General features: G+C 39.6%; 1 protein-coding gene across 2 annotated transcripts in view; it reads left to right on the top strand.

Moving 5' to 3' along the window:
* The window catches only part of ANKRD55 (ankyrin repeat domain 55), a 127,089-nt gene that overhangs the window by 8,280 nt on the left and 93,735 nt on the right, over window positions 1-25,074 (top strand). Inside the window, exons 1-2 of one of the 2 annotated variants that reach the window (XM_060295424.1) lie at window positions 17,692-17,818; window positions 18,088-18,178. In XM_060295424.1, the coding sequence (XP_060151407.1) occupies window positions 18,121-18,178 (58 nt within the window). In that variant the 5' untranslated portion in view covers window positions 17,692-17,818; window positions 18,088-18,120. Of the gene's footprint in view, window positions 1-17,691; window positions 17,819-18,087; window positions 18,179-25,074 lie in introns of those variants that run through there. The other variant, XM_060295425.1, reaches the window with a different exon arrangement.

Here is a 25,074-nt window from a genome sequence, read left to right as displayed (position 1 = left end):
GCTCAGCCCTACTTCAAAATTACTGTAGTTATCAAAGCTACCGCTAAATCATGCTATGTAATGTGTTAATACAGATGCTTATATACTACCATATTACAACATTTTAAAACTTTTTTTTTTTACTATATTGCTGTATAATTGGTTTTCTTTGCAATTGTACACTTGTTCTTTTATGCATTTATCCTAATAAGGAGTCTATAGGTTTTACTAGATTGCCAAAGAGGTCCCTGGCACCAAAAAAAAAAAAAAGAAAGAAAAGACTAAGACTCTCACCATAGCCTATTATTGACTTATTGTTTTGTCATGCTCATCATACAATGTGTCACTGACATGTGTTATGTAAATGTCCAGACACCTCATCTAGACTGGAAGCCCCATCCTTCATAGAGCCTGGCTGAATGTCTTGCATATAGTCAATGCTCAAAGTGTTTTTGTTGATTTATTAATAGTACAATTCAGAGCTTAGGTCTGGAGTTAGGCTACCTCTGTTCAAACTCTGACTCCTGAACTTTGGGCAAGTGACTTAACCCCTCCAAGCCTTACTATCCCCATCTGAAAATGGAGCTATTCATGCTACCTATCTCCTTGGGTTCTTGTGAGAATTAAATGAAACAATACTCATAAAGAGCCTAGCATAGCCTCTGTCCCATCATAAACTCTTAATACAAATTATCTGTTCTTTATAAACATATTATTATCCATGGGAGTTGTGATTGAAATCATGAAAGCAAGATAGCAAGGGGGGATCATGGACATTAAAGGGAGGTGAAAGGTAGGGGAGAGGCAAGGATTTGGGTTGGCGCCTTCAGAGATTATTCAGACTCAGGGGGCCAAGCAGAGCAATCAATGCTTATAGGGGTGACTCGCACCTGGTGGTAAACAGATCTGTGTGTTCAAAAGTGTAATAAGTGATTCGTGTCCCCTCATAGTGCCCGGCTCTTAAAGTCACAGGTCCTCATATAAGGTATCATCCCCAGAAGTCACCTGTGATAATAAACTAATGTTGATTTCCACTCACAGAGCAAGAGACCATAGGGAGCAGTGGAGAAAGCACTGGCTTGGGTCAACACACCTCTGTGGTCTTGGTTTTCTCCCTTCTCAGAATGTGGGACTGTTTGCCCTTAAAGTTCTTTCTACTCTAAACCTCTGTAATCATCTGAAGGAATCTGTGTTTATTTGAGAGGATGATTGTATCCACAGAGCTGGGTCTTAGAATACCTAACCACTGACATCTGACTCACAGGTGCTGGCCTTGAAGGGTAAGTATACCTGTCCAAGGGGCAGGAAGGCTTCTGAGCATATAGGACTTGTTCTGGAAAGTGGTCCAGGGAGGTCAGAATGTGTGAGACTCATGAGCCAGCAGAAGAGGTGAATAAAATTGAAAATAGGACATCAGAAGATGAAAGATGGACAGGGGGTGACCAGAGACAGAATGTATACTTAGTTTATACCTATCCATGCATACAAAACTGGATTTTTAAAAAGAAAAAATATTTCTCATTTCTGATTATTGGGGGGGTTAGAGGTGTAGTAGGTCATAGAATAGCAGCTCATTTACAAAGCACGTTGGGATAGTGAATCAGGCCAAGCACTCAACGAGTGCTCGATACCCATTTATTGATCAGTAGTCAATGAATGATCTTCTCCAAGTCAGCTATTTGGTTTTTCACTAAGAGAAGAACTTAAGAATTCTGATTTGGATCTCTATTTGCACATGACAAGCATAGAATTTAATACACATGAGTCTGTCTCATGCAAACAGAATTATGTAAACAGCACTTATAGAGGCTGATTTCCTCTTGTGGAAATCTTCTATCATTGCCAGAAGGGGATTCAGAAATCACCAAAGCCACCTCTTGTTCCCATCAAATATTATTAGTAGGCTAATAATGAAAATCGCTTCTCTCATAGCCCGTCAAGCAGATAGCTAAAGGCTTCCCCAGTGTGTTTTTTGTATCTTGAATTATAACAGAGAGAATATGACACTGATACTCCTATGCCCGTAGAATTTCAGTTTGTTTATTTAACTGGGTGAAGGAAAGCTTGAGCCTGTTACCTGGAGAGTCAGAGATGAATTCAGATGTAGCCCTTGAAAACAATTGTTTTGTCTCCCTAAACCTAGCCATGCCAAAAACTTCATGTTGTAAATTGAGTTCTCCTTTCCTCCTCATATCTCAGTTTTGGTTTCAATACAGTTTCCTTCCCTGAGGGAAAGAGAGGGAAATGTCAGAATATAAGCTCTGGAAGCTTAAATCCTTGATGATAGGTGAAATATTCCATCAAGCTAAACTTGCCTAAAGACTGATCTATTGCTGCATGTATAACTCCTTCAGCAAATTTCTCACAGACAAATAGGACAAATTAGGCCAAGGAAGGATTCAGGCATTGTTTCTCCCAGAAACATATGAGTTGGGTCTGCATGATACCAAAAAGATGGTCATGTTAGGGACCCAAAGCCTGTCATCAAACAAGCTGTTTAACGTAATGTAGATCAAATAAAATACACAATGGCTGACTAAAATTTTAATTTTCTGCTCTGTAAGCTTAATATAAATCTGTTCACCCCAGCACTATTTTCAGGGGGAAGAAAATAAGATTTTTGTAAAGTTGTGTCTTACAAAAAGACTGTGAAATCAAAAAAGGGATTGCTGTTAACACACAGCATTGCAAAACTTATCTGGCAAAACCTCATGTGAAAACATCCTTTTGGACAGGATATAAAGGAAACCGCCAAACCCTTGATGTCATTAAATTGTTGATGCTGTATTCATGCACCACAGTGTCGCCTCAACCAGCCAGGCAATAATCCAAACTTCCTTATTTTTCTTCCTACAAATAAAAGAAAAATGTTTTCTCTGATGATTACTGGTTTAGTTATCAACTCCCTTGTTCTGTTTGTAAAAGAAGGATGGTTAAGATAGCTTTTTGTTCTAATCTGGTTTATGCTTCTCTGGACAGTGAGATTTCTTTTTTGCAAGACATATGACAGGAAGAATTCAAGAGTTAAATTTCTCCCGAGAGGAAAAGGAGATTAGAGGCAGAGCTAAAGAGAGAAGAGATATATAAATGATACCTGAGAAATGCCAGACTGGCTTCAAGCAGGAGAGGATTCCATCTGAACCCCATTTCTCTATTTAAGGGTGGAATCTGGGTCCTGTGGCCAACTTCAGCCCTTCATCTCCCTGCCTTAATCTCCTTCAGAGAGAAAATCCTTTTAAAGCCCCTGGGTTTATTCATTCCAGCACGTAGAGGCCTGAGTTACAGGTCCAGACATCCAACCTCCGTTCAAGCTCTGTCACGAGTCAGACCCAACCTGGACAGCTGGTGTATTAGGATAAAAATAAGAAGGCAAGAGTCCTGAGTGATTTGCTGAGCAAATAATTCATTTCAGTTAAGTACTGACAGAGTATCTGCCATGTGTACAGAAGAAGGAGAACTTGAGCCCAGGTCTTGTGACAGCAAAATTCACCATTATTTCCACCATGCAACATTGCCACGGCTAAACTGCCAAGGTCCCACCTCCATCCCTAAAATAATGCTGATGCTTAAGTGGTAAAAGCCCTGAGATTTAAGGAAAATATTATTTGAGCCTGTATGTTTTTCATAGCAGATATTCTCAATCAACTCCCCCAGCCATTGGAAACCTAAGTGTGGTCACTGGTGAAGTAAATCCTAACAGGTCCATCAGAACAAGTGCTTATCAGTGCTTATCTGCGCAGCAGTGCCTGCTCTCAGCAGCTATAGAGCTGAAATTGGACCAAGGAGAGATAGGGTAGTCAGGAAGGAAAGAACAAATGTAGGCTTTTTTTTTTTCCCTAAAATTACATCAGGAAAGGAAGAATAGACCTGTTTGAAGAAACATCACAGTTTTGTTTTTATATTGTGTTTGTTTTTAAGAATTGAAAGATATGAGCGTACATATAGGCTAGGAAAAAGAATCGAGAGAAAACTATGAAGTTGCAAAAGAGATGGAATAATTGATGGAAAAAATAATAGGAAATGTGCAAGAGAATTACTATGGGTAAAGCATTGCTCTCAGAGCTTGACATATTTAAATCAATTTAATTCACTCCAAAATTTTATGAGAAACTTGCTAGTAGTATTCTGATTTTACAGATAGGAAAATAAGCCATAGCTTGAACAGTGTCAAGTTACAAGACTGGGGTTTAAACCTAGCATTCAGGCTCCAGAGTCCAAACTCTTAATGCTTGTGCAAATCTGCTTCTCTAGGGAAAGTTTTTATGTAGGTTGAGGTGAACTAATGGTAGCCTAGCAGAAGGAAATAAGGAGAGGCTAGGGGAAGGAACAGAGAAATTTAGAAGCATAGGAGAGAAAAGTTGAGGGCATTCACATTAGGTGGCTATGCTGATTCTTAAGGTCCCTTATGTTCAAAATCAGGCTGTCAGCACAAACACACAGAAGAAAATCACCTCCTCACCTACTATGACAGGGTTCATTTTCCAATTAATCTACCAGCTACAATTACTTAGACAAATGTGTGAAAACTTGTGACTGGGCCACAAATCTAGTCTATAGAGCTCATATATATTCTGTTCCTACCTGTTCTGATTCAGGCATACTTATCATTGGACATATTTTGGAAAGACATTAATATCCTGGGATCTACCCTGAGATTGTTCAGTTTGTTCTCTGATGTTTCCTGTGGAGAGGATCAAAGCTGTTAGAGCTGTGTATTCCAAAAATTCTGAAAGTATGCTCAGTGTTTTCCTTGGAGAGGTGAAAGAGCAAGGCATTGATCAGTCATGAGATGTGACAGAATATGGTCACACCTTTGAGAGACTCTATAACTCTTGAGAAGAACTCAATTACAGAATTTTTTAAAGAAGGAGCCTGGCATGGAATATCCAGTGCTAAATGATGTGTTTCAAATGACAAGTGCTGGAGTAATTCAGAAAAGGTAGCTAAGATGGTAGTAACTTACATTTATTGAGCTCTTTTAGGTACTTTACACAGAGGGATATGCTGGTAAATCAGTGCTCAAAAAAAAAGAGGCCCCGACTTGTAGCATTTGCCAGTTCCCCTGGTGTAAATACTCCTACCACAGCCAATTTCAAGCCATAGAATTCCTGACTGTCTTTCAGTCAGCCGGTAGGAGCCGGTAGGAGCTGACTCCAGCACACCATCATTTTGTTATCCCATTTCATCCTCACAACAACCTGTGAAGGTGGGTACCATTATTATCTCCAGTGTACATATTAGGAAAAATATTCAGAGGTTTCATAATTTGCACGGGTGCGCAGAGCTACAACGAAGCAGAGCTCTGAGGGAAGCTCAGACTGTGTGACTCTAATAACATCTAGCCATAGGCCTACCCCTTCTTTACCCTAAAAATAGCCATGGAGATTCAAGGTGGTAATGGCCACCAGTCATTAACCAATCTCCACCTCTGGCTCACTTCTGTTACAGGTAGATTTTCTGAGACCCCTTGGGGACTGAGTTTATATTTCTAGGTTTTTACTGTTCAGTAGAGAATCTCTGGGTAAAAGTCCATAAGTGTATATTTTACTTAATATTAGAAAAATATTCTAGCCCCTTGCTACACAAAGGATGAACCACCTACCTGCATCATCTGGGTACTTGCTAGAAATCCAGAGTCTCTTGTTCCTACCTAGATCTACTAAATCAGAACTTGCATCTTAAGACAATCCCCAGGTGATATGTGTGCCTGTTAAAATTTAAGAAACTTTAGCCTACAGGATCATACTGGGGCTTTCATGTACCAAGAGTGTCTCACATTGTATGCTGTTCTTCTTGCAGTTGGCAGGGACTGGCACTGATACAACAATACACTCGAACTTGTCCTGTCCCTTTTGTGGCTGTTAAGGGTACAGTCTATGGTCATAAAACAGAGTGACTCTATCGAGTGAGACTTCGGCCTCCTCAGCAACATTTCTAAGCAAACAGCTAGAGGTTTCTCTTCCATTAACCTGCTTAGTAACCTCAAATTTTGTTTTTCTAACTGTACAAGAAACTTTAGAGAGCCAAGTTCAACTAGATTTCTCACAAGGATTTCCTCTCAGAAAAATTAATGCAATGAAAATTATCTTCTAAACCCTCCAGAGTCTGCCAGGAAGGGGAGGAGGAGAGCAGTGAGATTGCTGGAGCCAGGCCTCTATGACGTGTGCCAATTTAATTCAAACCACAGGGCTTCATTTGAACTTGGCCAATAATTCATGAGTTGAAAATAGAAGGAAAGGGTATGTGGCCAAAGTTAGAACTTTTTAAAAATACTTTTGAGATGTTCAGCAAATTCACCATCCACAGATATTTAAAAGCACTGTGGGTTGGGCTTGTATCAGATTTTCTTTTCTGTATTTTCCCAAATCCATTGCATTACTGAGGGAGTGGCCACAATCCAGATGCAATTGAATGTAAATCCTCCACTCTTTCCAGTTGAGGTGGAAATCTAAAAACAAAACAAATGCAATTCAGAGAACGAAAAAATTTCAAAAATATCAACTCTAGATTTCAAAAGTAAAGACCAAAATTATTCTAATGTGTGGACACCTATGGTAAGAGCATGTCTACCAGCTAATACTAGCTTAAATACATTCAACTGGAATAACAGGGTGAGGAATCCCTTTACATTTTTCATCTGGGCAAGGTAGGCTAGAAAACTTGCCTCTTAGAGAGGCAGGGAAGAGGGATAAAAGGAAGAGCATTCTCCCTGCCCAGACGTTGGTCATTCAGAGATATTTCCTCAGGCTTCTGGTGACCAAGAATAGCATCCAAGGACTCTGAGATGCCAGAAGACCACAGAAGAAGGCCTCCTAAATCATCCCTAAACTGAAAGCTTCTCATGAATGGGGATCACATCTCTATTTTAGTTATCATATGACTGATGAATAAATAAAGCCATTGCTACAGATTAACCTGAGCATGCTAGAAATACCTGATACTCACCAAATTCCCATCATGATATGCATGAAAATAAAATTTAAAGTAGCCTGAAAACTAAAAATAAAAGGAAAACATAGGACAAAGTCAGAAATGGGGGTGTATGCACTAACCAGGAATGGGATTGTGCAGACTGGGAAGGGGAGGAGGAAAGGAATACTTACTGTGGTGTCAGAAGGCTTCCATCACCTGCTTCACCATTTTGCCAAAAGTTGGATTTGTCCATTTGGGCACTTGACATTTAGTGTTTAACAAACCAGTATCTGTTACTGGCTACTGACTATATGAGTAGCACTGTTTTGGCACTGTGAGAGACAGAAGACATATCTTTCAGATCATACCTTCTGGGAACCTAAAACTTGGTGATGGACTCCTGGGTTATATAACAATGATGGTAACAATGAAAATAATGATAATGGCTTCTCTGGGTGCTTCAGTATTCCATGCTCTTCAGTGTGGCCATGCTTCCTTTCCTCCTCCCCTACCCTCTTTCAAACTGTGCCCCATCAATCCTGCTGAAAGTAAGGAATATGGCTCAGCCAGTCAGCTAAACAGCCTTTCCTAAAGATCACTCCAAGATCTTATAAAATAGCACAGTCCAATAGAAATAAAATGCAGTCCATGTGTGTAGTATTAATTTTTCTAGTAATCATATTCAAAAATAAGTAGAAAGAAACAGGTAAAATTAATTTTAGTGATATACTGTATTTAACACAGTTTATCTAAAATATTATCATCATCATATAAAATTAACATAAAATTTATTAAGGGGACATTTTGTGTTGTTTTTTCATACTAAGTCTTCAAAATCCAGTATGTATTTTACACTTAAAGCACATCTCAATTTGGAGTAGCCACATTTTAAATGCTCAATAGCCACATATATTAGCTGATAGCTACCTTATTGAACAGTACAGCTCTAGAAGCTCTGAAATGACCACTTAAAAGGATCCAATTAAAATCTCAAAAAAAAAAAACAGTCTTTTTAAGAGCACTAATCCTATTTATGAGGGCTCCACCCTCATGACCTAATTACCTCCCAAAGGCCACACCTCCAAATACCATTATACAGGGGACTAGGTTTCAACACATGAATTTTGGCGGAATGCAAACATTCAGTCTATAGCAAGCACTGTGGAAACATGAAAAAACCTGAATTATTTAAGTTGGTATTGATTAAAATGATAATTGAAATTAACATATCATGAATCTTAATGAAAAGTTTTAAATAGAGAAGATATTGACCAAACTACTTTGAGAATGCAAAGTACTGTTTAGTTATTGGCCTTTATGTCAATTTTAAAATAAGAAGTTCAAAAAAATTATGTGCCAGTTACCATAAAATTTAAATTTAATCTACACTTACCTGTCACCTTAGCATTATAGAGTCTGCTTAATAATGGGAAAAGCGATAGAATATTGAAAGTTTTATTTGGTAGATCCAAGAACTTCTGACTTTACAACCTTTTATTTGTTATAAGAATTTACAGATTTTAGAAAGTTTGTGGTAGAGAACTATATTTGTTCACTTAAAGTTGTAACCATGTTTGTTTTAAGAGATTGATTTTTCTCGTGAGTCTTATGAATAATTAACCTACTAACTGATTTCTTTGGTCTCCTTTTAATTAACCAGGAAGAAAGACTATGCATATCCTTCTAAAATCAGAAACAAACCTAAAGGCATTTTTCAGTAAAATAGTTAAGTGACTTCAACAGATTGCTTTAAAACCAATGCATAATCTCAGTTTTTCACAATAGCACTTTACATATATTACTGGGTTTTAACTCTTACAACAACCCTACGAGATTAGTATTTTTTATTCTCGTTTATAACTGTGGTTAAGTAATTTGCTCAGTATCACAAAGCTAGAAATGTGCTGAGCTGGAACTTAAACTCAGGGCTGTGTCATGTCCAAGCCCCCATCACTGCCTACATAGCCGCCATTATAGTTCCCACTTCCGTAACTTGAGCACGTTGCGGAGAAGCCTCTGGTTTCACCCGAATAAAATGTAGGACTACATAAAACCTCTCTGTAAATGTACGCTAGGTTTACAACACTATCAGAATATCATTAAAACATAGAAGCACATCTGAAATTCTCAAATATATGGTTTCTTGTTTACATGGGAAAATGTCAAGGTCATCAGAAGTCCTCACCAGAAAGTTCTTAATAAGGAATTACCCCAATAAGTGATGGTTAATTGGGTCCTAATGCAACATTGTCAGTGAACAAATCATCAACTTTGGCAAGGAAAGTCCTCCAGTGAAGTCCTTCTTTCACTAAATATTTATTAGCACTTCCTCTGCTTCATTCTGAATTGGACTGGAGTCACAGAGTGGGCAAAGCAGACAAGGGCCCCGTCCTTACGAAGTTTACCCTCTACTGGAGAAGTGTCTTAATTTGAGTTTTCCCAGAAGCAGATCCTGGAACAATGATTCCAATGCAAGTAGCTTATTGAGAAGTGCAGGAAATACCATGGGGTGGGAAGGGTGGGTGGGGAGATGTCATACAGGTAGGGAATGGCAGCCCATAAAAAGTGTGTTATTAAACCAGTTATCACAGGTGGCAGTGGAGCTTATTTCTTAAAGGGTAACATTGGGAAATGGAGCAAAACAGCACACCTCAGAATCATTACATCTAAAGGCAAGGCAGCTGGTGTCTATAGGCCAGCTCCCAAGGGTCACTGGTTGAGGGTTGCTGTGGGTTGGGGAAGGGGGTGATTAGCTCCCTGGCACTTCTGGCCTAGCCCACAGAGCTGGCAAAGTGACCTTCTGTATTCTGGGAAAATGCCCTCAGACCAAGACACGGACACAGATATTTGAAAGTCAGCTGAAACACATTGAAAAGTCTGGGGAACAACAGCATAGACTACAAGGAGACAGATAATGAAGATATAATGAAGTACAAGTTAATTACAGAGAGTGACAGTTACAAGAAGGGAAAAATGAGGACATTTTATTAACTGTAATTAGGGTTGGGTAGGGAGGCAACTGCTGCTTTACATGGAATATAGAGGTTGGGTAAGGCCTCTCTGAGCCGAGACCTGGATGGTAGGAGGAAGCCCGCCATGGGAAGAGTCAAAGGAAGAGGAACTTAAACCAGCCCTGTGCAAGGTGTGGGCCACAGCTGGTGCCAGTCCAGGAACTGCTTGTCACCAGTTCGAGACAAGGTATGTTCAAAAACTGAGAGTACTTCTAAACGTAACCATTTAGAAATTGTTACAGCAATTAGACATTGCCACACCTCCAAGCCTGTGGTAATGGACTTGTCTCTGTGAACGTGGTGTAGACCACTTTGGGTGCTGTCAAACTTGTGTGGAAAGTCAGGCACAGTAGGATAGTGTTAAATACATGATATTTTAAGGTTAGTTCATGCACTATAACCTAATTGTGTATACAGATCTCAGAAAAATAAGCACTTATTTATTTTTCTTTCTTCTTTCCTTCCCCAACCCCCTTCCCTCTGGCAACCACCTGTTTGTTCTCTGTATCTGTGAGTCTTTTTCTATTTTGTTACGTTTGTTCATTTGTTTTTTAGGTTCCACATATAAGTGAAATCAATACAGTATTTGTCTTTCTCTGTATGACTTATTTCACTTAACATAGTACCCTCCAGGCCCATCCTGCTGTCTCAAATGACAAGAGTTTTTTGGTTTTTTTAAATTTATTTTTGACTGCGTTGGGTCTTCATTGCTGCACTTAGGCTTTCTCTAGTTGTGGTGAATGGGGGCTACTCTTTGTTGTGGTGCACAGGCTCTAGGTGCGTGGGCTCAGTAGTTGTGGCTCATGGGCTCTAGAGCGCAGGCTCAGTAGTTGTGGCACACGAGGTTAGTTGCTCCGCAGCATGTGGGATCTTCCTGGACCAGGGCTCGAACCTGTGTCCCCTGCATTGGCAGGAGGATTCTTAACCACCGCACCACCAGGGAAGTCCTCAAATGACAAGAGTTCATTTTTATGGCTGGGTAATACTTCATTCTATATATACCACATCTTCTTTATCCATTCATCTGTTGATGGGCACTTAGGTAGTTTCCATATCTTGGCTATTGTAAATAATGCAGCAATGAACATAGGTGTACATGTATCTTTTCGAATTAGTGGGGGTTTTTTTCCTTCAGATAAATACCCAGGAATGGAATTGCTGGATCATATGGTAGCTCTATTTTTAATTTTTTGAGGAGTCTCCATTACTGTTTTCCACAGTAGCTGTACCAATTAACATTCCCACCAATAGTGTACAAGGGTTTCCTTTTGTCCACATCCTTCCCAACACTTGTTATCTGATGTCTTTTGGATAATAGCCACTCTGACAGGTGTGAGGTGATATCTCATTGTGGTTTTGATTTGCATTTCCCTGATGATTAGTTATGTTGTGCATCTTTTCATGTGGCTGTTGGCTATCTGTAAATCTTCTTTGGGAAAATGCCTATTCAGATCCTCTGCCATTTTTTAAATAGGTTGTGTGATTTTTTTTTATGTTAATTGAGTTGTACGAGTTCTTTGTATATTTTGGATATTAGCCACTTATCAGATATATCATTTGCAAGTATCTTCTCCCATACAGTAGGTGACCTTTTCCTTTTGTAGATAGTTTCTTTCACTGTGCAAAAATTTTTTTAGTTTGATATAGTCACATCTGTTTATTTTTGCTTTGGTTTCCCTTGCCTGAGGAGAGATAGCCAAAAAAACAATACTACAACCTTTGTCAAAGAGAGTACTACCTATGTTTTCTTCACCCTTATTTATTTTTAAAACTTGCTATTTTCAATCATTTTAATTTTTAACAAGTGTGTTTTAAAACATATTTTAGGATAATATTATTAGTTAAATTATAGAAGTAAAATTTATATTGTTTGTTCTTTCAGGTTTATTGAGGTATGATTTAGTAATCTTCTCCTTTTGGAGGGGTTTTAGTTCTCTGAGTTTGTCAAGTGAATAGAGAGTGTATAACCATCACCACAGTCAAGATAGAGAGTATTTCCATCACTCCAGAAGTTCTCTCTGGCCTCTTTGTAGTTTATTCCCTCCCTGCTGGAAAGCACTCCTCTGGTTTCTATCTCTGTATCTTTTGCCAGGATGCCTTCTAAAGAGAATCTTGCGGTATGTAGTCTTTTGTGTCTGGCTTCTTTCACTCAATCAAGTGCATTTAAGATCCACTCATTTCTTGCATGTATCAGTGCTTCATTCCTTTTCATTGCTGAGTAGTATTCCATCATATAGATGTACCACAGCTTGTTCATTCATTTACCGGTTGATGAACATTTGGGTAGTTTCCAATTTGGGGTGATAATAGAATTGCTATAAACATTCACATATAGGTATTTGTGAAAACATATGTTTTCATTTCTCTTAAGTAAATGCCAGGGAGTTGGATTGCTGGGCCATATTTGTGTTTACTTTATAAGAAACAGCCAAACTGTTTTCCAAAATAGCTGGGTTATTTTGCCTTCCCATCAGCAATGTGTCAGAGTTCTATCATCACCAGCACACAGTGTGTTTTTAGCTTTTTTAAAGCCATTCCAGTAGGTGTGTAGTGGTATTTCATTGTGATTTTAATTTATACTTTCCAATGAGTAATAATGCTGAGCATCTTTTCATAGACTTATTTGCCATCTATATGTTTTCTTTGGTGACATGTCTGTTCAAATCTCTGTGCTTTTTAAAATTAGGGTTTTTTTATTACTAGGTTTTGATAATTCTTTGTGTATTCTGGATACCAATCCTTTATCAGATATGTTTTACAAATATTTTCTTCCTGTCTGTGGTTTGTCTTTTTGTTTTCTCACCAGCATCTCTTAAAGAACAAGAAGTTTTTAATTATGACAAAGTACAATCACAGTGGCTGCTGTGATTGAGGAAATAAATTTTTTATTTTATTAAATTTTAACTTAAATAGCAATATGTAGCTAGTGATGACCATATTGGACAGCACAGCATATTAATGCCTAAATGTACTTTCAATGAACAGCGTGTACATTTTAAAAATTCTTTGATTATTCTATGTTTTGATTACATCTTTTGATGTAACTTTATGCTTGTTTGAATCTAATAATAAAGATTGGGGGTTGCATTCTGTAAATCTTATTTTTTTCTTTTTCAATTATTAATTTTCATTATATTTTATTAATGTATCAGTTCCATGATGCTTTGGAAATTTAAAAACCTGGTCCTTCACCACAGGTAGTCTGAAAAGCCCTGAACTAGACAGATGTTGTACATGGGCAAAGTCTCCTGTCTCCCTGATGGGGATATTCCTCATTATTAACCCACAAAGTGGCATTCTAGAGAAGGAAGTGACAGATGGGGTAAAGGAATGAAAGACTATTTTAGAAAATGTGGTCAGAGAAAGCCTCTGTGAAATGGTGACGTTTGAACTGGGGAAAGAACATTCCAAGTGGTGGGATATAATAGCAAAGTTTTGGGAGTTTGGGAAAGGGCATGGCATGTTCGAGGAACAGAAAGCAGACCAGTGTGGCCGGATGTGAGAACGGAGGGAGGGTGGTGAGAGATGAGCTGGAGAGGCAGCACAGAGCCCGATTTTGCAGTCACACAGACCTTCTCCTCTCTTCCCCTCCTACGTTGTAGATAAGAATTAATGAACCACAGGCACCTGGTATGTGTGAAAAGTGTGTGAATATGTCTGAATAAGGGCCTTATTCAAAACGCACTTGAAAAAAACAAACAAATGTTATCTTACACTTGGCTTTGGTTGTATAGAAAGAATTATCTCTATGTTTGCAGCCTGGGAAGTGGACTGAACAATAATAACTCTCACAAGAATTTAGGGGGTGGGGTCCCCATACCACAGATTAAGACACTGAGGCTCAAAAAGTTATATAATTTGCCCAAATCACACAGTTAACAAGAAATAGACTCAAACTCATGTCCTCTCCACTCTATTTGACTACCTTTTTTCAAAATGAGTCCAAAACAGCCCTTTTACAAGTGTGAAATTGTCTACATTTTAATTTGGTTTTGGTAATGATATAAATGGGCACAGAAATATAACAGTTATAGAGACTGCATCTATTTTGAGAAGTCCTCCTCTGTGTTAGTTTCTTGAAGCTTCTGTAACAAATTAGCACAGACTTGGTGGCTGAGAACCCAGAAATTTATTTTCTCACAATTCTGGAAACCAGAAGTTCAAAATCAAGGTGTCAACAGCACCATACTATCTCTGAAGGCTCAAGGGGCAATCTGTTCCTTGCCTCTTCCAGCTTCTAGTGGCTCCAAGTGTACCTTGGCTTGTGGCTGCATCATTCCTATCTCCGGTCACATGAGCTCCACTTCACTATGTGTGTCTCTTATAAGGACACTTGTCATTGAATTTAGGGCCCACTCAGATAATCTAGGGTGAGTTCAACTTGAGATCCTTAATTTGATTACATAGGCCAAGACCCCTTTTCCAAATAAGGTCACATTCACAGATTCTGAAAATTAAGATGTGGATGCATCTTTGGGGTGGAAGGGCACCACTGAACCTACCACACCCTCCCTGCGCTTCAGCCTGGAAACTCTTCCCAAGCAGTCAGTTGGGGACTCATCAGGCTCAGCTCTCTTGTTTCTTTTCTCCCAGAGATCTCTGGCCTGGACTGCCTGCTGTCTGAAAAATATCATTTCAAATATTTTGCTTAGTTTTCTAGCTGTTTAAGCAGGAGGGTAAATCCAGTCCCTATTACTCCAGCATAGCCAGAAGCAGAAGCTGCACCAAAGTGAAGTTCATTGAGCATAAAGACCTTTCCTGTCTTACTGATGGCTGCATCATCAGTGCCTATCAAAATGACTGGAGCATAGTAATATTTCCATAGCAACTGATGAATTAATGAACAAATGAATTAAAAGGAGGTTAATCTATTCAGTTGGCGGAAAAGTGCCTTTGGTTTTTAAGTAAAAATAAAAGACACATTTTTCATTTTCACCAAGAACTTCATTGAACAACGTATTCACCCTTTTGTTCCACTACCTTCTGCCATTTTTCAGGCAACTTCATAATTCCATCTTCCCAAAACTTTTTATCTTTTTTGAGCAAAGAACTGTTCCAGGTGCCTTTTACAGTCTTCCAGGGAATTGAAAATTTTTCCATTAAGAGAATTTTGTAAAGAGCAAAATAAATGGAAATCCAAAGGTGCAATGTTTGGTGAATATGGCGGATGAATCAGAACTTCCCAGCCAAGCTGTAACAGTTTTTGCCTCATCAAAGAAACATGCGGTCTTGCGTTATCCTGATGGAAGATTATGCGTTTTCTGTTGACTAATTCTGGACGCTTTTCTTCGAGTGCTGCTCTCAGTTGGTCTAATTGGGAGCAGCACTTGTTGGGATTAACCGTTTGGGTTCCCAGAAGGAGCTCATAATAGAGGACGCCCTTCCAACCCCACCATTGACACAACATCACCTTTGGATGAAGACCGGCCTTTGGTGTGGTTGGTGGTGGCTCATTTCGCTTGCCCCATGATCTCTTCTGCTCCACATTATTGTACAGTATCCACTTTTCATCACCCGTGACAATTTGTTTCAAAAACAGAACGTTTTCATTACGTTTCAGTAGAGAATTGCATGCGGAAATACGGTCAAGAAGGTTTTTTTCGCTTGACTTAGGTGGAACCCAAACATCAAAGCGACTTACATAACCAAGCTGGGGCAAATGATTTTCAACGCTTGATTTGGGTATTTTGAGGACGTCGGCTATCTCCCGTGTGGTATAACGCTGATTGTTCTCAATTAATGTCTCAACTTGATTGCTATAAACTTCAATTGGTCTACCCAACCCTGGAGCATCGTCCAGCGAGAAATCTCCAGCATGAAACTTCGCAAACCACTTTTGACATGTTTGATCAGTCACAGCACCTTCTCCATACACTGCACAAATCTTTTTTTTTCCTTTTTTTCCTCTGTTTTTACCTTTCTTGAAATAATAAAGCATAATATATCGAAAATGTTGCTTTTTTTTCTTCCATCTTCAATATTAAAATGCCTACACAAAAATTCACCAACTTTGAGAGAGTGGCATGGACATATATACACTACCAAATGTAAAATAGATAGCTAGTGGGAAGCAGCCGCATAGCACAGGGGGATCAGCTCGGTGCTTTGTGACCACCTAGAGGGGTGGGATAGGGAGGGTGGGAGGGAGATGCAAGAGGGAGGGGATATGGGGATATATGTGTACGTATAGCTGATTCACTTTGTTATACAGCAGAAACTAACACCACTGTAAAGCAATTATACTCCAATAAAGATGTTAAAAAAAATTCACCAACTTTGATGTCTTTTTTTAAATGCACGCTGATAATGACAGCTATTACAATACAGTCTAACAAAATTGTTTCAAATAAAGTTAAAGACAACTAAGTGCTGCTAGAGCCATCTTACGGGAAAAAACGAACGAACATTTTGACCAACCAAATAAATCCTTGATTTTGCTCGTGTTTGGGACCAAGTGACCACAGCTCCTCTTACCTCAGTCAGTTGGGTGAGCTTAAGCCATCTCTCCTTAACTGAATATCTGCTAGTGTAAGCCAAAGTGTCTTCACCAATTCACTCTCGGCCTCCAAAGTCTGGCTTTCATGGTTAATGCAAAAAAAAAAAAAACCAGCCCTGGGAAATTTAAGAAATTTATCTACGGAGCACATTTTGCGTAATGATTTATAAGAAGTAGGTTCTGCCCATGTTTTAAATAAAATGAACACAGGGTGTTTGTAGGGGAAAGGCTGATGTGAGGAAGGTAAGTGGGTCCTAGTACTGTCACAAGGGAACTGAGCCCAGACAGTCTGTTGATGGGGAAAATATGAGAGGCAAGAGATAAGAAAGAAGGCTGTCTATGGAAAAACACAGTCCATATCAGTAGATCAAAACAAATGTGGCCATATACGAAGAAAAATGGTTTCTGCTTTTATTTCCATAGTCACACACTAATTAAGTTAAAAAAATTTATTATCATTATCAACAGCATTTACAAGATCATCTTCTATATGACTATTTGACTTATCCAAAAACCTGATTGTCTTGATTGTAGAGCTTTGTTTTGAATTTATTATACCAGATTTTTAATAACAAATATAAAACAACAGGCTTGTTTTAATAAGCCTAAAAATACAGAGGTAGATAAAGAACAAGATAGAAATCTCCTACTTTAATTGCAATCCCCTGAGGTAACCAATATTAACAGTATATCTTCATACATCTTCCTCTGTTCCTATGAACATACATGAACATATTTACATATACCGTGGGTGGTTGCTGGTTTTATAAAGATGTGAACAAATGAAATATATAACTTGTTTCATTTAATAATAGATTAGAGTCATCCTACCAGATAAATTCATATAGATTTACTTCAGAGTTTTAAATCTAGAGTATGAATTTACTACCATTTATTCAACTGCTCCTCAAATGATATACATTTGGGTGATTTGAGGTTTTTCCACAACATATAATACTGCACTAAACACCCTTGTGATTGCACACTGTTTTAATTTTATCGCCATGGATATCTGAGCCCTGAAATCCAACCTTTCAAACGCTACTTCCTTCCCCCCATCCTCCCTGTCATTTGGAGAAAAGAGCTGAAGGGAGACTAAAGATGAGCTGTGAAAGCCAGTAATTATTCCATACAGCACATGGCCAGCAGCCTCCTGCTACAATATTTACGTGCTATTCCGTTGAGATGGCACTCTGCTCACATGACCCAAATGCAGTTCTCACTCCACCAAGAACACAGCTGAATCCAAACTGCATTGGCAGCTTTGCACATGCTCCGTCTGGCCCTGTGAATCCTCACTCACCCATTGAGATTTCTTTTGGTTTAAAACAACACACCAGCTGCTGAGGCTCCGTTACCTCCAGTATTTTCCTGGCCCAGATCCAAGGCAGGTGGCCCTCTATGAAAACCATTTTTCAAGGTTTGAGCTTTTTTTTTCTGTATTTGTTGGGGGATAGAGTGTGTATAATATTTACACGTGGGTATAGCTGATGAGTGAGACCATAGGAAGTAACTCTTTTTCCTGTCAGGTATTACAGGAATAACATTTACCTATTTCCATCATTTGCCTTGACAAAGACCGGCAGCTCTAATGCACCCTTAATTCTCAAACAGAGGTCTTGGCAAGGGATGCTGTAACTGACTGTTGTGTTGACTGTAATGTGTAAGATGGTGTTTTCTCCTCTCTAGAGACCTGGATGCTTTTTGCCATTCTGGTGGTAAATGATGAGACAGGCAACCATGGATTTCAGCACTCCATCTGTGTTTGATCAGCAAAAAGGTAAAAACGCTGCTTTAACTCACCCTTGGTTCTTTGCATCTTTAGTCCAACGGTAGGGATTTGCACTTGTACAGGGAGAGAGAGTAATGTGTGTGTGTGTGTGTGTGTCTGTGTGTGGGTGTGGGTGTGTGGGTGTGATGTGGGAAGAGGATTTCACATAGGAAACAAACCTGTTCTAAATGTTCACTTCTCATTTGATAAGCATTTAGAAGGGAAAAATAAGCTTATGGTCTATTAGTCTTGCTAAAGTGCTCCTACTACAAATTTTAAAAATTGGGTTTCAAGCACCCAGCTATTTCAGATAGTATCATCTTTATTCTCATTAGCTTTTTGTTCAAATCTTTAAAATATATACATTATAATAAGTAACATAAACCCAATATCTCATTGCTATAGTTTCATAAATATCTCTTGATTCCCTTCAGGAATATATGTTGCCCAGATTTATGCTGTAGTTGATATATTATCTCATCCGAGGTTGTGTAATGACTTATCACTATGTTATTATTTGCAGTGAAAGGATATATCTTTCTTACTCATAATTCCCAGTGTGGAAGTAATTTTCCACACAAAACGATTGCTGTGAAATTGATCCATCCTTATAAAAAACATGTATTCAGCCATTCAGTCTGTGCCTGTACATTTTGCATATGAAGTGTGTGTGTGTATGCATATATATGTATATTATATATATACCTATGTGTAATTATGCATCTTTTCTCTGTAAGTACAGAAAATTTCCATTCTTTAAATGTAAGTAATATTTTAGGAGATTTTTAAAAAACATATCTGATATCTAAACCACTTGCAATACCCTCTGAGTATTCCTCAGAATCCTAAGATCCTTTGGTCATTTACCTGTTTTGGCTACACCGTGAAAATGGTGGTCTGCGAAAGCCTCATTAAGAAAAGTCATTGCTTCTTTCCTTTTCCCTTTTCCTGCTCTAGGCCATAGTGTGTTTACTACCTACCCTTCAAGCTACATCTGGTTTCATGGGTGAATTAGTTCAGTGCTTTGTCAGGTTACAGACTTACATTTAGATTTCTGAGTAACTACTGTGTGTGTGTGTGTGTGTGTGTGTGTGTGTGTGTGTGTGCGCGTGCGCGCGCGCATCTTCAGGATGTGCCAGTTTACACAGCATTGGGCTAGGAACACCATAGAGAAAGTGATTGTTACAGTTGTGTCCACCACATCCTTTGTACAGTTTGTATCACTGACGGCAATCAGCAAAAGTGAAAATATGCTTAGATCCAAAGACCTCATACTGGCTAAAAAATGACATTTTTGAGCTGTGCAGTTCAAAGAGAAACACAATGGGTTTATTTTTTAAGACTAATTTGAGGGAGCTAGAACTGACTGCAGAGAACTAGCCCCTTGTAATGAATCCATCTGTTCCAGTGTTGTGTCTCCTAACAGGACTGAGCCCAAAACATAGTTAAAATATTAATTTATAATATTTATTTTCTTAAAACACCTTTCATGTGAGCAATTCACAGCTATTTCTCCACCCTAGACCTGATTCTTCCCCTTGTAAGTTAACCCTCTCCCTGACACGTCCATCTCTATTTTTCAGTCATTTCTCTCCAGAGGTGCTGTGGTATGGTGGAAATAGCATGGGCGACGTAGGTTAGAATGGCAGAATAACTACTTCTTAGCTGTGTGATCTTAGCAAGTTACCTGACCTCTCTGGGCCTTAATTGCCTCAGCAGTAAAATAAAGGAAACGATGCTCACCTAGCAAGGTTGTTGTGAGAATCTAAAATAATGTACAAAAAGCACCTGTCACATTGCCTGATATGCATTAACTGCTTTCAAACTGTGGCTGCTTTTGTTATTATCATTGCTGTTTTAATTATTACCACCCTCGACTGTGAGTTCCTCAAATGTGAAAGACTATTCACCTCTCTATCTCTAGCTTGAATTTAGCAGTCCTCAGAACAAATGAGGGTTTAGTTAAGGCCAGTTGACTATACTACATTAATTATTTTCTTTAGAACTCCAGAGTACCATTTAGAGCAACCCCTAGAACAACAGTTAACTAAATGATACCCGAATAGTTCTATTATCACATTAACCCTTCCACCTTCTTAAAAGCATGAAAGGCCATAATAGGTTTAGACCATTGCATAGATTCTAAATACCATATTGTTGGGCAAAACCATGGTGAAGTGACTTTCTCCTGAAAAGTTGAGTATGGGTAGGGCTTTAGTAGAGGATTTTCCTTGAATTCCTAATATCCGGGGAATCAAAGCTCTAGTGTCCACTAGCTTTACATGCAGATGTTGACGAAAGACATTACATCTGGAAAGATCTTAGAAGTCTTGTAAGACCGCTGCGACAGCATCGCCTTTATGGAATGTAGATATCGGCATTTAGGTATGACTTTGTGTCCTATTTTATTTTGCCTTCAAAAGAAAAACACTATCAAAAACCAAGGAAGTCCATGGTGTTCTCCACAGCTGGTTGGCATTTGACTTGTTTGAATTATGTATGGAAAGTCATTGACTGTGGATTGTTCCCGAGGTTGGCTTGATTTTTATTTTTGATTCTGAGCCATTGCATCCTCTACCAGCTGTTAATTCATCATGGGAGTGGGGGGGGAAGGAAATGTTGCATTGCTGTCCGTAAGCTTTTTAATTATTTTTTTATTAGAATTATTAAAGACTTGGCTTTCTCCTTTCATCACTGTGAGATTACAGATCTACCTGAAATGTAACACTGAAAAGAAAAACTTGGCCACATATAAAAATCACCTAGGCAGTTTTTGAAAATCTTGATGCCTGGATTCCACCACTGGATATTCCAGTTTATTTGGTGAGGGGCATGGCCAGACAAAGCTCCCCAGGAAGTTCTAATGTACAGCAAAGATTGAGAACCGCTCATTCCATCCATCCCCCTAAGATCTCAGATGGGAAAAGTGAAGCACTGAGAGGTTAAAATGGGGGCCAATTTATGATCGTAACACGCAGCTAATTAGTAACAGAGGGGACTGAGACCCAGGTGTTCGCTATCCAGACAGCAGACTAAGAAGTTTCTTTCCAAGGGCAATCTCTGGTCTTAACAGCTACTTTGAGGTGGAGGTAGGGCTCAGGCAGCTCTGGCTTATGGTTGCCCAGAGAATGGTCAGGAACGTGCACTTGGAAACTATGATGAATAATGACCTTCAGTTTGGCTCAAACCAAAACCAGGTGGATTTGGTAAGTCTGAGTCCCTCCAATTGCATTTTTCTATTTTTCTCTTTAGCAGAGGTAATAAGACAACCCCATGCCAGGGGCTTGGGGACAGATGGACATTTGCTCTAGTCCAGTCTCAGTCCTCATCCCAGTTGCACGGACTTGGACAGACTGGTTGATCTTCTCATCTGTGAAATGTGGATAATATTATACATTCACAGGGTTGCTAGGAGGCTTAAAGATTGTGTTATCTTCCTGGCCAAGAGGATTCGGCTGTGTCTCTGGCTTGCCCTGTGAAGCTGTGAGGGAGGAAGCCTGGGTCTTCAGAGCTCTCCACTCCGGCTTTGTGCTTCTTACTTTCACCACGGCAACATCTCTCTGGTCCCACGTGTTCTCCCTGGCTGTCTTCCCTCTCAAAGCCCACACGCAGAAAAGGACCTGTAGTAAAATCATTTACTACAGAACACAGAGGTTCCTACTGAAGTTGAGACTTCAGTTATGTAACCAAAGATCCCTGCATGAGGAGGAACCCAGGCCTCAGAGAGAAAATAGAAACGACAAGGGAGGTCCCAAGGGCCTCACCCAGCCCAGCCCTGCCCCAGCTCTGTAAGAAGGGTTTGAGGAAGCTGAGCGGTGTGTCTGCAGGCACCTCTGGGGGGTGTGGCCCACCCTTACAGGTTTTTCTCTGGTAGAGCTGTTGTGAGAATGCGAGGAGGGGCTCGGCCCTCCAGCCCAGATTTATACAGAGCATCGTGTCCTAGGGCTGCTCTAACAAATTACCATAAACTGAGTGGCTTCAGACAAGAGAAATGCAATCTCTCACAGCTCTGGAAGCCAGCAGTATGAAATCAAGATGTCAGCAGGGCGTGTGCTCCTTCCGAAGGCTCTAGGGAAGAGTCCTTCCTTGTCTCCTCCAGCTTCTGACTGCCGTGGCTTCATCACCCCAATCCGCCTCCATCTTCACATGGCCTTTTCCTCTGCATGTGTGTCTGAGAACTCCCTCTGCCTCTCTCTTATAACAGTACATGTGCTTGCATTTAGGGCCCACCCAGATACGCCAGGATAAGCTTCTACTCTCAAAATCCTTAACTCAGTCTTTCAACATGTGAAGTGACATGCACTCTTTTGCCATATGAGGTCATAGTCACAGGTCCCAGGGACTAGGACATGGATATACCTTCAAGGCCACCATTCAGCCTGCTACTTGGCATGAAAAAAGGTCAGATCTCAAGTTCCTTCTCAGAGGTATACAGTCTCATGGCTGGGTTTTTGGTAAAATCTATTCTCATTTAAGTCAGAAGAAAGGTTGGCATTTGGGGGGTGGGATGGAAAGGGCATAAGATAAAATGGCAAAACTGAGGTTCAAGCCTAAACCTGTCTGACTTCAAAACCCATCTTTTTTCTACTGCAATACTCTTCCTTGATCAACTATACATTTTAATGAAGAAATAAGCCATTAACAAAAATTTAAATTAATGAAGCATATATTTTTACAATCAAGCTGTTAGCCCTTGTATTGTGGATTTTTAAAACTCCCACATGCATATGTGCTGGTTTTAATTTCCAACTTTTCATCCAAACTGAGAACACCAAACAAAAAGAATTTAGAGTGCACAGATATGTACTTTGCTGAAAAAGCAAAAGTTAAAATTCTGATGTGACAAAGGAAGAATGCCTCCAAAGGAAGAATAAGCAAATTTTCAAAGGGGTTTGGGAAGAAAGTAGAGAAAAGGCAGGCAAAGGAGACAGGAAAGAGAGGGGATGACTTGGGCTCAGTTGATTTGGGGCACAGACCTTGAATGGGATGAAACCCAGGAACACTGAGAATTCTGTGATTGATTTTCAGATTGGTTGGTCCAGATACAGGAAGATTAGCTGGCAGGTGACCATTCCAGAGGTTCAGAAGCAGATTATCTGCTGCCTGTGGGAAAGTGCTCAGCCTTCTCCCTCTCTTGGCCAAGAAAGAGGAACAGAGGGAAGAAGTAACAGGAGAAGAATTCTTTTTGCAATTTTCTTGCCCACTCAAGACCTAACCCGGGCAAACACGTTGCCTGGAAGCCTGCCCCTCCCCCTCCTCTGCCTCCTTCTTTGTCCTCTTTCCAGCACACAGGACCTTCCCTTCCATCAGCCAGCTCCTGAGAAAGGTTGTGACACATCAATCCACTCCCAGCCCCTCTTCTGGACCTAGCTAGAGGGAAGCCCCTGACTGATCTTATCCAATTACCATTCACTGGCTTAGAGAACCATGAAACCGAAAGTGATTCAGTGGATTGGGGTTGAGGGGGGTGGTGTCGTTGTCAGCATTCTCCACCATAGGACAACTACAGTGTTCTCGGGAATGGGGCCTCTTCCCTGACTATGCTTCGCAAGAAGGAGAATCTGGGAGTGGTACGCAGAGGGAATGAAGGCCCACCTGGTGAGCCAGATCTCCTGAATCAACCCTGATGTTATGTCCCACAACTTGGCTAGATCAACTTCAGAAGGCAAATCCTCAGCTTAGCCCCTTGTCTGGAAGTCAGCTGGGTCACCACACTGAGCTTTTCCTACCATCTCTATTCATTAACTCCATATTTCTTCAGTAATTATTAAACAACTGTGTTGATGAACTGATATCCATAGATTTTCCCTTTGAGGCAACCATTTGGAATCAAGGATATTTTAATGGAGCCTAAAGGAAGAACCACTAAACTTGTAGCTATTTTTATTCCCAAACAAGTAGAAAAACAAACCTCTCACCCATCCGCAAATATAGGACAAGGTGAGGAGGTAAGGGTCTAGATGCACTGAGGCCCAAGGTTGGTGTAAAAGATGGGTATGGGCTAGACACCGTGTTGCAGAAAGACCACATCCACCCAGGAGTCATGTTTAGCACACTTGTAAGCCTAATAAATAGGTCCGTGTGCTTAATAAGGGCCCTAACTTTGTTTTCTCAATGTAAAATTTTAAAATGTCAGTTGCTTATTGATGAGGCCACTCTTGTTTTATTGGGTCCATTGGGGGAAGAAGTGAAGGGACAATGTTCCAATCTACATGGGAACTATTTCCATTCCTAAAAGTATCCTCAGAATTTAAAAAATATACACATATAACATTTAATAGCATTCTAATGCTTTTTTAACTTTTTGTTTGAAAATAATTTCAAACTTAAGGAAACATTGTAAGATCAGTATAAAGAACACTGTCTTTTACCCAGATTCACCTGTTAACATTTTACCCCATTTGCTTTATTGTTAGCTCTTTCTCTGTGTCCATCTCTACATCTCTTTGTATCTCTCTGTTTCTCTATCTGTCTCTCTGCCTCTTTCTCTATATGTATGTATGTATATGCTTATTTGTGTTTGTGTGTGTGTGTATACATGTGTATGTACTTTTATCTCATCTGCCTGCATTCCAATTTTGTCTATTGATCCAATAATGTCTTTTATAGCATTTTACCCCCAGTACAGGATCCAGTCTAGGATTAGGTACTACATTTAGTTATCAGGCCTCTTTAGTCTCCTTTAACCTGGAACATTTCTTTAGACTTTCTCTGTCTTTTATGACATTGACATTTTTGAACTTATAGTCTCTCTCTTTTTTTAATACCAAGTTCCTCTTTATGGGTTTGTCTGACGCTCCCTCACAGCTAGATTTAGATTATGCATTCCCAGCCAGAACACCACATGGGCGATGTGTCCGTCTCAGGTTATCACAATATGGTTTAAATTCTTTTAGATGGTAATT

This window comes from Globicephala melas, chromosome 3 (genome assembly GCF_963455315.2).
Source record: "Globicephala melas chromosome 3, mGloMel1.2, whole genome shotgun sequence".
NCBI lineage: Eukaryota > Metazoa > Chordata > Mammalia > Artiodactyla > Delphinidae > Globicephala > Globicephala melas.
Note: the sequence above shows the minus strand (reverse complement) of the source record. Positions and strands in the feature narration are given on the sequence as shown.